General features: G+C 40.0%; 5 protein-coding genes across 8 annotated transcripts in view; 3 read left to right on the top strand and 2 right to left on the bottom strand.

Annotated features, from left to right (window-relative positions):
- On the top strand, positions 1-1,723 carry LOC123013741 (dynein regulatory complex protein 9-like). The gene is made up of 4 exons (XM_044412482.1): positions 1-137; positions 184-836; positions 884-1,210; positions 1,502-1,723. The coding sequence occupies exons 1-4, from the start codon at positions 119-121 to the stop codon at positions 1,712-1,714; spliced, it is 1,212 nt and encodes a 403-aa protein (XP_044268417.1). The 5' UTR covers positions 1-118; the 3' UTR covers positions 1,715-1,723.
- On the bottom strand, positions 1,714-4,542 carry LOC123013740 (mitochondrial chaperone BCS1). The gene is made up of 4 exons (XM_044412481.1): positions 3,928-4,542; positions 3,740-3,879; positions 2,371-2,583; positions 1,714-2,320 (listed from the first exon to the last, which is right to left on the bottom strand). Exons 1-4 carry the CDS (start codon positions 4,248-4,250, stop codon positions 1,725-1,727), a joined length of 1,272 nt encoding a protein of 423 aa, XP_044268416.1. The 5' UTR covers positions 4,251-4,542; the 3' UTR covers positions 1,714-1,724.
- LOC123013743 lies at positions 2,585-4,367 on the top strand. 3 transcript variants are annotated; one of them, XM_044412488.1, is made up of 3 exons: positions 2,592-2,932; positions 2,978-3,161; positions 3,213-4,367. In XM_044412488.1, the coding sequence occupies exons 1-3, from the start codon at positions 2,837-2,839 to the stop codon at positions 3,755-3,757; spliced, it is 825 nt and encodes a 274-aa protein (XP_044268423.1). In that variant the 5' UTR covers positions 2,592-2,836; the 3' UTR covers positions 3,758-4,367. The 3 variants fall into 3 exon arrangements, with proteins under 3 accessions (XP_044268422.1, XP_044268421.1, XP_044268423.1); XM_044412487.1 differs by having other exon boundaries at positions 2,585-2,923; positions 2,978-4,367; XM_044412486.1 differs by having other exon boundaries at positions 2,590-2,932; positions 2,978-4,367.
- On the top strand, positions 4,450-7,777 carry LOC123013738. The gene is made up of 5 exons (XM_044412480.1): positions 4,450-4,486; positions 4,534-4,556; positions 4,603-4,725; positions 4,785-4,867; positions 4,918-7,777. The coding sequence occupies exon 5, from the start codon at positions 4,931-4,933 to the stop codon at positions 7,589-7,591; it is 2,661 nt and encodes an 886-aa protein (XP_044268415.1). The 5' UTR covers positions 4,450-4,486; positions 4,534-4,556; positions 4,603-4,725; positions 4,785-4,867; positions 4,918-4,930; the 3' UTR covers positions 7,592-7,777.
- Positions 7,692-12,102, bottom strand: part of LOC123013742 (calcium uniporter protein, mitochondrial) — a 23,135-nt gene continuing 18,724 nt past the window's right edge. The window contains exons 3-6 of one of the 2 annotated variants that reach the window (XM_044412485.1): positions 11,311-11,614; positions 11,125-11,257; positions 8,900-9,103; positions 7,692-8,853 (exon numbers count right to left, since the gene is read on the bottom strand). In XM_044412485.1, the coding sequence (XP_044268420.1) occupies positions 8,635-8,853; positions 8,900-9,103; positions 11,125-11,257; positions 11,311-11,614 (860 nt within the window). In that variant the 3' untranslated portion in view covers positions 7,692-8,634. Of the gene's footprint in view, positions 8,854-8,899; positions 9,107-11,124; positions 11,258-11,310; positions 11,615-12,102 lie in introns of both variants that reach the window. The other variant, XM_044412483.1, reaches the window with a different exon arrangement.

Below are 12,102 nucleotides of genomic sequence, written 5' to 3' on the forward strand. Positions count from 1 at the left end.
ACGTCCCAGTGACAATCCCGTGTATGTACCTACTTCCCTCCTTTCTCCTCCAATCCTAAAGTGCGACCAAACCAGCCCGGGCTGTAGAAATTCCTCCAATGTGAACCCCCTTCGCAAAATGGGAGGCTCCAGTAAAGGTAAGTGCATCCTCGCCCCCACACGACCTCCACCCCCGAATTCCAGGCTCCAGTTCCGGCTCAGACAGCAACCCCCGCCAAGTCCAATTCGGCCTCACCCAAGACGACGAAAGCGAAGAAAGCCTCGATTTGGACTTAGCCTCCGAACATTCGGAGCCCGAAATTGACAACGTCAATGAACGACTCCGCCACCAAACCCACTTCCCTGATGAGGACTTCCAAATTAAGAGTTTGAGTCGGGTTTTGGCCGTCGTGACCACAGTCATGCTCCAAATGTGTTACCAGAAAATCGCCTTTTTTCGAACGATTAATAAAATGCCCCGAGTGCCCACGAATCTCGAATATGTGCCACTCGACGAGAAGTACCACAATGCGGAGCGCGAGATTGGGGTCATTTTGCACCCAAGTGAGGAGTTTCTCAACTATAGGAAGTTTCAGAAAGACTTGTCGTGGCTTGAGAATGTCCTCAAATCGGTCATTATTGACTTGCAAAAAAGCTTCTATTTTGACGATTTTATCAAAATTTTGAACGAGGATAATCTGACACGGCAAGAGGAACACACTTTACTCACCTCGAAGATGTTTAATCTTCACGAAGTGAAGAAACTGAGAACGTACCTCGATTTAGAGAAGAAAGAACTCAACAGAGAACTGCAAGATGTAACTGAAGAGTTGGGCAATTTTAAAGATCAATTAAACGTTGGTTTTCATTGTTTTATGTGCATTTTTACTCGTTGAGATTTTAGGACGACATTATTGAAAGTGGAGTTAAACTAAATTACCTCAAAGAGTGGCAGAAATCACGTCAAGAGCAAAATACAAGTATTCTAAATCGACAAGAACAAAAACTAATCAAAATGGCCGAAAATATGAATGCAGAAATTGAAAAAGAAATTGTCATTCACGAGGACATGTTCAGTTTTTTGGAAATGTCTCTCTCCGAGTTTCAGGAGGAAATCACCAAATGGATGGAAAAATATGACGTGGATATGGAAGAACTCGAAAAGGCAGTCGAAAAGAAAAAAATTGACTTGGAACAGCAGAAAGACAATTATTTAAAATTACTGGAAGAGGTAAATAACGCTATTAAAGCCCTCGTTTGGGTGCGTTAATAGCCTAGGGAATTTTACGTTTTCAATGTTGGCGACAATGTCGTTGGAGGTAAATTGCTTTCAATAAAAATCCTGAGAATCACAAGAATGACAAATGGCAGTTCAAGTTGAATTTTTTATGACTAGGGTAACACTATTACGTGTCACCAGCAGATGACGCAAAATTCCCTAAATAAAGCGCAGTCGTTTGTTCCTCAACTCGCCGCTATGCGGCTCGCATTAGCCAGTATTTTGATGTACTATTTTTTTTAGTACAATTCGCGCCAAGAAGAGATGGACAAATACAAAGCCCACAAACTGCAGATGCAGAGAGAGGCCGAGGAGCTCCAGCGGCAGACGAGGGCGGCGACCCGAATCCAGGCCTGGTGGCGCGGCGTGATGTTTCGCAAAGGGCTCGGGCCCTTCAAACGCAAAAAAGGAAAAGGGAAGAAAGGAAGTGGATCCGGAAAAAAACCGAAAAAATAAACGTCTAAAACTACAATTCCCAAATTAATTTACAATTTCTTATAACCTCTTCGGGTTGCGATTGTTTGTGAAACATGAAAAATCCCTGAATCTGGGCCGGACTGACATTTTTTCCGAACGCGGCCACCTTTTCGGCGAATTCCGTCGCTTGTCTTCGGGCATCTTCGCCATTGTAAAATCGAAGGAACATTTGCTCGACCTGGTAGGGGGAACACCAACCGATGTACTCTTTCATATCGACGCGACCGGGCCGAATCAGGGCCGGGTCCAGCCGTTCGAGATAATTAGTTGTCATAAAAACAATCCGGGCTTCGGTACTGGCCACCCCGTCGAGACAGTTCAAAAGCCCACTGAAGGTGACCCTCGTGAGGCCCTCGTAGGCGGATTTTTGCTGAGGCGTGTCCTCGCGTGATATAAAAGCAGCGTCGATGTCCTCCAATAAGATGATGCTCTGTTGGGGGGCCACACTCAACAGGTGATTCAGTCGGTCATCCGACAGCCCCCTTTCCGACAAGTTTAACACACAAATTGAGAAACCCAACTCGCCAGCCAGGGCCGTAATATACGAGGATTTGCCGCAACCGGGCGGCCCGTGTAACAAATAACCTAGAATGTTAACCAATCAAAAGACGAATTGTGGTCATGTGATGTCGTACCTCGCCGATAGGGGATTCCCCGTTCAGTGTACCATGAAGGGTTGGAAATGAATTCTTTACAGTCGCTTAAGATTTTTTCACCTAGGTTTTCGTCGAGAATTACAGAGGAGATGGGGCGCCGGCGTCGGGGGTGCCCCAAGGGGCGCCATTCGCTACCCATCGCTGTGTACATGATGGTTTTGCCTTCATGCTGCCGCAGCGCCATCTGTCTAGCTACCAAACCAAAAACGAATTTTCATGATCAGGGTTGATCAAGAAGTATAGCCATAGAATATACTCATTATAGAAAATGAAGAACATACAGTTTTCCTGTCATCAAATTTTCTAATCTGTCGCAGATCATATTTAACCGATTTTATTTATAAGAAAGCATTTAAATTTGCCGCCAATTTTAGTTCAAAACATGGCGCCAGAAACGAATGACAGAAAAACTGTGTTACTTGATTTTCTATATTGAGTATATTCTATGGTCATGATGATTGTCATTTGTGCGGTTTTGGGGCTCATTGGGGTCCAGAATGGGGGTTTGCTAGAGATTTTATTGAACAGGGATGTCAGTGAGGTGAGGAAAGGGTCCTAATTAGTCTCTATTAAAAAAAACTTCCAGATTTACAAAATCGAAAACCCACGAGAGGCAATTCTCAGGTCAATGAACGTTTTGAGTAAATTAAAATTGACGAAATATCAGAAAGCTGTTATTTGGGACGTGTTTAAGGGTGACAAAGACCCCGAAAATTTAACAAGTGACGACTTAGAGAAAGTCGTTTATCTATTGCCCGCAATCCCCGAAGGTGATTTATCAAAGTTAAACACAAGTGATTGGAAAATTATTGAGATTTTAGGCCAAATTCGGGATTTTTCGCGTCCCCAGATTGCGGTAATTGCTAATTCGCTGCGATTGAAATGGAATAAAAAAATTCTCTCGAACGCAGACTTCATTAATAAATATTCGGGCCTCATATGCGGATTCCCGGAGGAGGAATTATCAACAATCCCGCAAACCGAGTTCAAAAAAATCAATTCGAGCGTCTTTTCAAATTTATTCACGTGTAGCGAAAGTCAGTTAAGAATCTTCCATGACCATGCGGTTCAAGCTTATGGAATACCGCAGAGTTGGTCGGAAAATGTCATCACTCACATTGGAATGATAATTTTTGCGTTATCAAAAACAGAAATTCGGTCGTTGCAAGCGGCGGCTCTTAGAGGCCTTGACACGGGCTTAGTCGCCAAGTTCAGGCCTGAAATCCTCGACTTTTTTACTTCAGAACAACTGAAAACCCTCAGCCCGCCCTCAAAACTCTTCGTTCCGGGGAATTTCAACTCCGGCTCAAATCACCCCAAAATCTGGCTGTTCCCCTTGCCTCTTTACCTTCTTCTAAAATGTTAAAATAGATGGACTTGTCCCTCCCGAAGGCTGTCAACGTGACCGTCTCCCACGGGACCCCCATGTGCAAATCCAGCGTGTGTTGTTCCCGGGTGCGCTCGACGCGAATCCATGTCGGTCCATACCTGCCGACAGCCCCCTTACGACGAATTCAATCACAAAGGCATACATACCGGAAAAAATGCGTACCTATACTGGGAATAAAGTCGTATTTGGTCTTCACGTGGCCCGTTTCTTTTTGCTCAAAGCTGGTCTCCACGCTCAGATGTTGCGTCGAGCGGGCCCCCTTCTCGGTCATCCACTGTAGGAGCCATTGGTAGGACTTGTCGCGGCAGGGGACCTCCAAAGTGATCATGTAGTGGCGTCGGAAGAGGATGAGCGAGCCTTGGAGACCTTTGCGGAGGAGAGCCGCCCCGGCCCCCAGCCCGAACAAGCCGAAACCGGCCCCAAAATAGGGGTTATCGGAAAGGGCGGAAACGTACTCGATCAGGGTCATCAAGGTGGCTTAAATCACATAACCTCACTTTCCACCGGGAGATAAAATCCACGCAAAATAAATAAAATGTACCCAAATCAGATGCTTATGTAATCGAATTTATTAAAATAATTAAAATTCTGAATATTTTTATATTTTTACAAAACAGAATTTCCTAAAGGTTGGCCACACTGTAACACAAAAAAACTGAACAAATGACATGACATAACCTCTTAAGCTTTGTTTTTATCATATATGTATTATATATATGGTTTTTATCCTAAAAATACAATCATGGTTTTAGATTTTTTTGGATTAGATTGAATGGTAAATTACTCAAGTGTGTTTTTTCAATCAACATTATTTTTTTCAGGTAGGTATGCAGAAATAATAAAATGGTTCCAATTTCTGGCAGAAAATTGTTAGGTTTATTCCCAAACACTAATTCAATAAGCTTCTATTTTTAATTTGCCACTTTTGGGAGTCTCGAAATGAGGTAATTCGATAAAAAAAACTTCCGTTTTGCTTCAATAATTGGATTTTTGTTTTTTACAGATTTCTGTTGTACCGACATTTGTATGGCACTGTGATCGTTTCTTGTTTTTAAGGTTATAAAATAGCGGTTTGTTGCTTTTAAGGTTAGAAAATAGCTACTCATGGTTTTAAAAATGATTATTTCCATTTTTAGGTTTAGTAAAGAAATGGAAAACCTGTCAATTAACAATTCTCCAATAAAAACCACAATCAATAATTTGCTTCACGGCGACTTTATTGATTTAACGGATGATGCAGAGCCCCAAAGTCAGACTGTGGTTTTAGACAACCCAAATCAGCAGACTGTGGTTGGTAATACTGCAAATAAAAAGATTTGCATTCTGGAAAATACACTTTTGACACCAAGTACAAAAAGTCCTACAGGTGTGGAGGTTTCTTATTTTGTCTCACCACCAGATTTACCGTTTGTTAAAGAAGATTCAGGCCCCCCTTTCGTAAAAACGTACAAAGGGCGAAGATCGCATCAAAGCTCGCAGGAAATGTTGCCTAGTCGGTATTTAAAAAGAGCTGATGGTGTGCCATTACCAGCCCGAGAAATCGTTGTAGGCAACGATAACGGCGATGTTTTTATGGAAGAACCACAAAAGAAACAACGGTTTTCTAATTTTTTTTCTGAATTAAACAAAAATACCAAAAATTGTAATAATCCAACGGATGCTCCGCCCTTTTTAAAACTGCCCCAAACTTACCCTGGACCTGCCCAACTACTGCATAAAGTCAAACAAAGCTCACCAGCTGTCAAGGAGATAAATCAAGATACAGTTAATACCCAAATTAAGCCCACGAATTTAACTACTTCGACTTTAGATAATACACCAATAAAAATGTCACCGGTGGTTGAAAGAATGGCCAAGGAAATAAACTTAATCCCTAATTCACCTTTAAAACAAGGTTGCACTTCTGATAATTTGGTCAAACCAATAAAAACATCATCATTGGTTAAGAAAAGTGTCAAGAAAATAAACTTAAGCCCTAATTTGCCGATCACTACTTTGCAAGCTTCCGTCTCAAACCCGATGGATAACGCATCACCTCATCAAATGATAAGTGAAACACGAGAAAAAACTCATTTTAAAGCAAGAATCTTATCACGGACACAAACTAAACGTAAACCGCCTAGGAAGACATTTGACCCTGTTGAAACTCTAGCAGAAATTGTCGAGGCTGCGACAGCTGTTGCAAACATCGAACTAAAGGAAAATGAACCTCGACCGGAACCACCTATCATTTATCTTTTATATCCTGTGAAAAATAGTTCTGAGGTCTTGGTTGCTTCAAACGATCCGAATCAAATGATTGAAGTGGATGAGGAGACACCTCTGGAACCTGCAGTACCAACAGAAGAAGTACCAAGATTGACTAAACACCTTGAAATTGAACCTGCGGTGACAAGAATGACTAAAGACCTTGAAATTGAACCCGCGTGTGCTGTCACACCTGTCGACATTAATAAAATTCTCAATCGTGGCAAGAAAGAGAATCTAGTGAGTCGGTGTGAAGAAGTACCGTTGGAGTATGATCAAGGGAAATTTTTGGGTTTTACACGAAAAGAACGAAGAAAAACGTCGTGTTATTCATTCTACAAAACTCTGATTAAGATTGATGAGAAGAGTATTAAAATGTTGAAACGATCAGTAGCAAAATTGACTAATGAAGTTAGGGATTATCAGAAAAACGTTATCTACTGTCCTTCTTCCAGTGATTATTTCCTACCTGAAACTATAAAGGAAGAGTGTATTGATATTAAAGACGAAGAATTGGACTCTTTTGAAGATCAGATCCATGATGTTATCTACAATACCGATGTTTTGCCTACTATTAGTGAAGTCATTTCGCAAGTGAATAAAGAAGTTCGAGAAATAACAGAAAAAGAGCCGGCTAGTCGGAAGAATGATTTACACGCTAAGTTAGCTAAACCGGAACAAGCTTTGAAACTGATCAAAGAAGGCTTAGAGATGATACAGAGTTGGTCGAAGGAAGCAAATTCGAGTCCCGTGAAGAAAATTGAAGACGAGTGGACACAGAAGATAAAAGAAAGTGGGGAAGTACCAAAGAAGAAGAGAGGAAGGAAAAAAAAGATCGTTGAACTTGAACAATTGGAGGAGAAAAGTGGAGATGAGTGGAAGACGAAGACGAAAAAAAGTGTAGTGGCTGTAAATGAGGTTATCCGGAAGAGTAACATACTTTTTGAAGAATTACCAAAGAAGAGAGGAAGGAAGAAAAAGATTGTTGAAGTTAAAGAGTTGAAGATGAAAAGTGAAGATAAGAGGGAGGTGAAAACAAAAGGAAGTGTTGTGACTGTAAATGAGGTTATCCGGAAGAGAAACATACTTCTTGAAGAATTTCCAAGGAAGAGAGGAAGGAAGAGAAATATTGTTGAGTCGAAGAAGACAAAAGGAGGTGTAGTGACTGTAAATGAGGTTATCCGGAAGAAAAACATACTTCTTGAAGAATTTCCAAGGAAGAGAGGAAGGAAGAAAAAGATTGTTGACGAGTCGAAGAAGACAAAAGGAAGTGTAGTGACTGTAAATGACGTTATAATGAATAACACACTTATTGGGGAAGTACCAAAGAAGAGAGGAATGAAGAAGAAGATTGTTGAAGTTAATGAGAAGAAAATTGAAGATGTGCCAAAGCTTCAAAGGCCGTGGAAGCGGAAAGAAAATGTAGTGGCCAGAAGTGGAAGGAAGACGGAGATTATTGAAGTTAGTGATGATGATGATGACGACTTGTTGGTTTTGAAGAGAGTCGATATTATAGATCAAAATGGGGTTGTTATGACAGAGAGAAGGCAGAAGAAGCCTTGATTTCGCTTTATATTTTCATGTTTTTTTACTTTTTTTTTTAAAAAAGGCTTTTGCTAAAATTGTGTGTTTTGTTGGGGAGAGTGGGGTAAGTGAAGCAAGATTTGGCAACAATTGTATATTTCGTAATGTCATTACAATTAAAAGATTTGAATATGTACAAACGTCACAATAATAAAATGAATCACACTAGTCTTGAGATTGTAAACAAACCAACAAACGAAGGCTATACTTAAGTAAATATGGCTGGCGCGAGTATAAAACCATGAACTATACACTAGTAGGATAATAGAGGTCTCCAAGTGGAAGTCAAAAATCTCAATAACTGGATAAGATTTACAAAATTCACCTCACTTTGGCACTGCGGAGGTGCAAAAGTCAACAATTAAGCTCATCTATATTTACAAACTTGAAAAAATGTCAAAGATTAAAGCTTCGAAACATGCAAAAATGATTGTATCTCGTTGGATTACCAAATCACAGCAAAAAGTGTGCAATTACAATCGCGAGTGCATTAACATAGCCTAGCACCATAATAATTAAAGGGAAGTTAAACGTAATTAAGCGGATGGTGTTCAAAATACTAAGAAGAACGACTACATCCTAAACAGGACGGATTTGTGCTTAGTTTTGTCAAAATTCGCTGTTAGAAGAGAAGCATTGGGAGAGAGGTACTAAAATCCCTGATGGTGGTAGCGGTCAACGTCAACTGTATATACATACAAGCTAAAAAAATAAACTTTGGTTGGAAATATCGCAAATTAGTCGTCTTTGTGTAAAAGTATCACAAGTGCCAACTAGGGGCGCGGAGAGGCAAAGTCGCACAAAGAAATAAAATAAAAAAATAAATATCTATATTGGTAAAAAATACATACAGGGCCACTTGGCCCTCCGCCCTTGTACTAAACAACAAATGTACATATATACAGCCGAAAACATGCATTAGTCCTTAATAAATAACAAAAATTGAGCTTCGTAACAGTCCTCAACCCTTATACTGCAATGGCATCTCACTACCCTACATTCAATAAATAACATCCCACGCATCATTCTTTCGCCTTCTCCTCTTCTGCCTTCTTCTCCTCCTTGGCTTTCGGCGGCAGCCTCAATTTCAGAGGATCCCTCAACCTTTTTAAATCTAATTCTAGTTTAGCTATTTGGTCTTTGAGAACGTTGTATTGATTAACATCGAAACCAGTCTTTTTGGCTTTTTTGTGAAGCACAAGCAGTTGCTGTCTGTCTCTAACATCGTTTAACATGTATTCCTGAAACAAATTTTTAGAAATAGTTAAAAAAAAACATCGTATTTACCTCGCGAGTCAGTACGAAATAGGCGTAAGCGGCCATGGCAGTGCCGTACGTCACGAAATAAGTGACGGGTTCCATAATATCCCACGAGTACTCCCACCACGTCAAACGGGCCAAAATACCGAACTGGACCGACATTAGCCCCAAGCCGGCCCATGCCATCCAGTTGCTGCGTCTGTTCGCCACCTGCTCCAGCTCCAGCTTTTTCTGCTTAGAAACAAAAGGCGAATTAGATAATCTTCGCAGAAAGAACAAAATACAAGGTGTTTGTGGATTGTGAGCAAATATTTTAACCACTAAGAGAATTTGTTATGAAAAGTCGAATTGAAGACCAAACAAATTCCATACTCAAATTTTATTTTTGCAATTTCCCCCCTATGATTTTCACGAGCCGGTCAGTGTGTCTGTCCTTGTTAGTTGGAAGTAAAAATATCAATGAAAATAAATTGCATTAAATGTTGACCGTGAAAGTTTTTATACAGAAAAAAGGAAACTTTTTATCCAAAAAAATTATCACTTGTTTACACGTGTCAGTTTAGTTAGTCAGTAATGCGCTTTCTGTTGAATTGTGCACATCGATTTGAAATCAAATTGTCAATCAAGTCATTATGGCCAACTACTCAAACGCCAAATTAACTAGTGTACAGACATCGCACTTCCAAGACCGATTTTCACTAAATGTTTGGGCAGCATCATTGAAAATCACCAAATTGGACCCCACATATTACCTCAACGTTTAACTAGTGCCGTTTATCTGGATTTTTTGGAAAATGTGTTGTCCGATCTGGTGGAGGACCTGCCCTTGGCGACACATGCGGTATTTACAAGTGGAGCTCCATCAGATTATGCCAAAGTCGTCACCAATGGATTGAACAATCATTTTCCCTAGAAATGGATTGGTCGCCAATGACCACCGCGATCACCAGATTTAAATACGTGTGTTTTTGGGGGGTTCACATGAAACAATTAGTGAATTAGTGTACGCAGCTCAAATTTATACCTTCGGAGGGCTGTGTGTGCGAACGCAAGCTTCCCTAGCCCGAAGAGTACAAAAAGTGACCACATTTCGAGCAATTTTTTATAATAGCAAGTATTGACCCACTAACATAGACAATGATCTACCATAATGTAGCGATAATTTTTTTGTCTTTACGCTGTTTACGTTCCAAAGTTTTTTCTTATGAATGATTGTAAACATCGTATTAAGACATAGGCGGGGACGGGTTTTCAGCCTCAATTTATTTTTAATTTTAACTCAGAAATGACGTGCTTTCGCTAAAAGTTGGAATAACGAAAGTTGTTTCTTTTGACGAGTCCTATTAGTGGTTAAAATATTTGCTCGCAATCCTCAAACACCCTGTATAAGCAAACATCAATATCATGAAGCGCGAATTTGTTGCGAAAAAACATCGAAAATAAGACGAGTAAGTACATGTTTTTTTATTTATTTCTATCTTACTTTTTTATGTTATGTGACATAAAAGGAATTCTGTAAAACCCATAAAAATCATTTTTTAATAATTATTTTTCAAAAAAATTAAGTATGCTTTTAGTAGAACGTGAATTTTTCTGTGGTTTCGGCCTTTTTATAGCACTGACAGCTCTTGAAGCGAAGCTTTTTGTTCCCTAGTAGCTTAGTACTTAATTAGCCCAAGTTTGAAATGTACACATGCTGTTCCTTTGAAACCCCTAATCTACAAACCGCAAAAGCTCTCAGTAAATTGTAATAAATTACCCGGAACAGCCCCTTCACTCGTTACAAAACCGGAGCTTTCGCCCAATTCTTCGATTTCCGTTCACTCTATAATTTGTTACTCGGGATAAGTTGGTCAAGGTGCACGAATTTACCCCCAAGTCCCGGACTCGGTCCCAGAGGAGCCGTTCCACTCCCGTCAAAGACAATAATAATGAATACATCAACCCAAATTGCAAATTTTCACGATCGATTTCCATAAATAGCAGCACATTTCGTGCGTTTGTGGCCGAGAAAATAGGTCAGAAAATCCAGCTTTCGTGTATTCTTTGTCTATGTTTACTTTCCCTGTCGCCGGTGCAATTTTTAAAATGCAACCGTGTGGAAACCGACGACAAAGAACGAAAGCAAATGCGTTTTTATACGAAAATACTTCACTTTAATTAACACAGCGTTGGTAATTGACCGATTTCCGAATTAATTGCAAATGACAGATGTTGAAACTCGAATTTGCGTGAAAGCGTATTGTAATTACCTCCTCCAGAGGCAGTATTTCCTGCTGGAGTGTCTCCAATTGCGTCGTCAATTCGACTTCTTTCTGCAATTGGTGGTCTCGTACGTTTAAAGCTTCATAAAGTCGACTCACTAGCGCTTTCAAGTCGCTTAACCTGCAACAGGAATTTTACAAACAATTCGAGAAAATTCAGGGAGATAAACTTACCCTTGAACCTCTTCGGTAGTCAGCCGTTCCTGCTTAGGCGAATCCACGTTGTAGGCATTATCGTTGATGAGTAATTTAAAATCGTCCTGTAATAAAGTCTCGATGGTCGTGGAGGACGCTATCCTTGTCCCATCTGTGCTTTTGCACACCACTCGATCGATACCTCGATCCTCCTTTTTCAGCATCTCGAGGAAATCGCCGACTGTGTTCGAGATCGGCTTCAGCGTAAACCTACATCGTTCCCTTCTGCTGGGAAGTGGCACGGTGATTTGGGGCAAGCCGCGGTGATATTCTATCGTTACGTCTGCAAAGAAATCAAATTAAGCATAATTAGAGTTGGAGCTTAATTTCCGAACAGGAGCTTACGTATGTAAGCTCATTAGTCCGACGTTGGGGATAATTAAAAGTTCCGAATGGATTTGCAGGAGAGAAATTCGACACGAATTGTTGCGTTCCACATATGAATTAGCTTCTAATTATTATAATCGCAAGAGATACGATCAAAGAGGCAGTTAGCCAAATTAAGTTTTGGTGTTTAAAAATGACGCAAAATTGAACAAAAAAAAAATTCAGACACACCCCATCAAAAATTTTCTTCTTTATCTAACTTTATAAATATGTTCTGCGTTTACATTACTTTACGATAAGTAACGTAAATTTCTTAAATAACTAACCTTTTTGCTTATACTCTTACGTTTTGAATTTAGTTTACGTCTAAATCCTTGAATTATTTACGTTTTGCTTATTTTTTTAAGTTTGATTATAGTTACGACAAAAATTTTATTCTTATTA

The sequence above is a fragment of the Tribolium madens genome, unplaced genomic scaffold (assembly GCF_015345945.1).
Source record: "Tribolium madens isolate multiple individuals breed KSU strain unplaced genomic scaffold, Tmad_KSU_1.1 Scaffold_96;HRSCAF=242;Tcas5.2_LG5, whole genome shotgun sequence".
Classification (NCBI taxonomy): domain Eukaryota; kingdom Metazoa; phylum Arthropoda; class Insecta; order Coleoptera; family Tenebrionidae; genus Tribolium; species Tribolium madens.

What these genes read in the sequence shown, in the direction of transcription:
- LOC123013740 (XM_044412481.1), bottom strand. Translation starts at nt 4,250, where the DNA reads ATGACCCTGATCGAGTACGTTTCCGCCCTTTCCGATAACCCCTATTTT. An exon ending in ATAGGTACGCATTTTTTCCG is followed by an intron (nt 3,880 to 3,927) that starts GTATGTATGCCT and finishes GGCTGTCGGCAG; the next exon opens with GTATGGACCGACATGGATTC. An exon ending in TTTTAACATTTTAGAAGAAG is followed by an intron (nt 2,584 to 3,739) that starts GTAAAGAGGCAA and finishes TTGGTTTGGTAG; the next exon opens with CTAGACAGATGGCGCTGCGG.
- LOC123013743 (XM_044412486.1), top strand. Translation starts at nt 2,837, where the DNA reads ATGGTCATGATGATTGTCATTTGTGCGGTTTTGGGGCTCATTGGGGTC. An exon ending in TGAACAGGGATGTCAGTGAG is followed by an intron (nt 2,933 to 2,977) that starts GTGAGGAAAGGG and finishes AAAAACTTCCAG; the next exon opens with ATTTACAAAATCGAAAACCC.
- LOC123013738 (XM_044412480.1), top strand. Translation starts at nt 4,931, where the DNA reads ATGGAAAACCTGTCAATTAACAATTCTCCAATAAAAACCACAATCAAT.
- LOC123013741 (XM_044412482.1), top strand. An exon ending in ATTTTAAAGATCAATTAAAC is followed by an intron (nt 837 to 883) that starts GTTGGTTTTCAT and finishes TTGAGATTTTAG; the next exon opens with GACGACATTATTGAAAGTGG. An exon ending in ATTTAAAATTACTGGAAGAG is followed by an intron (nt 1,211 to 1,501) that starts GTAAATAACGCT and finishes TATTTTTTTTAG; the next exon opens with TACAATTCGCGCCAAGAAGA.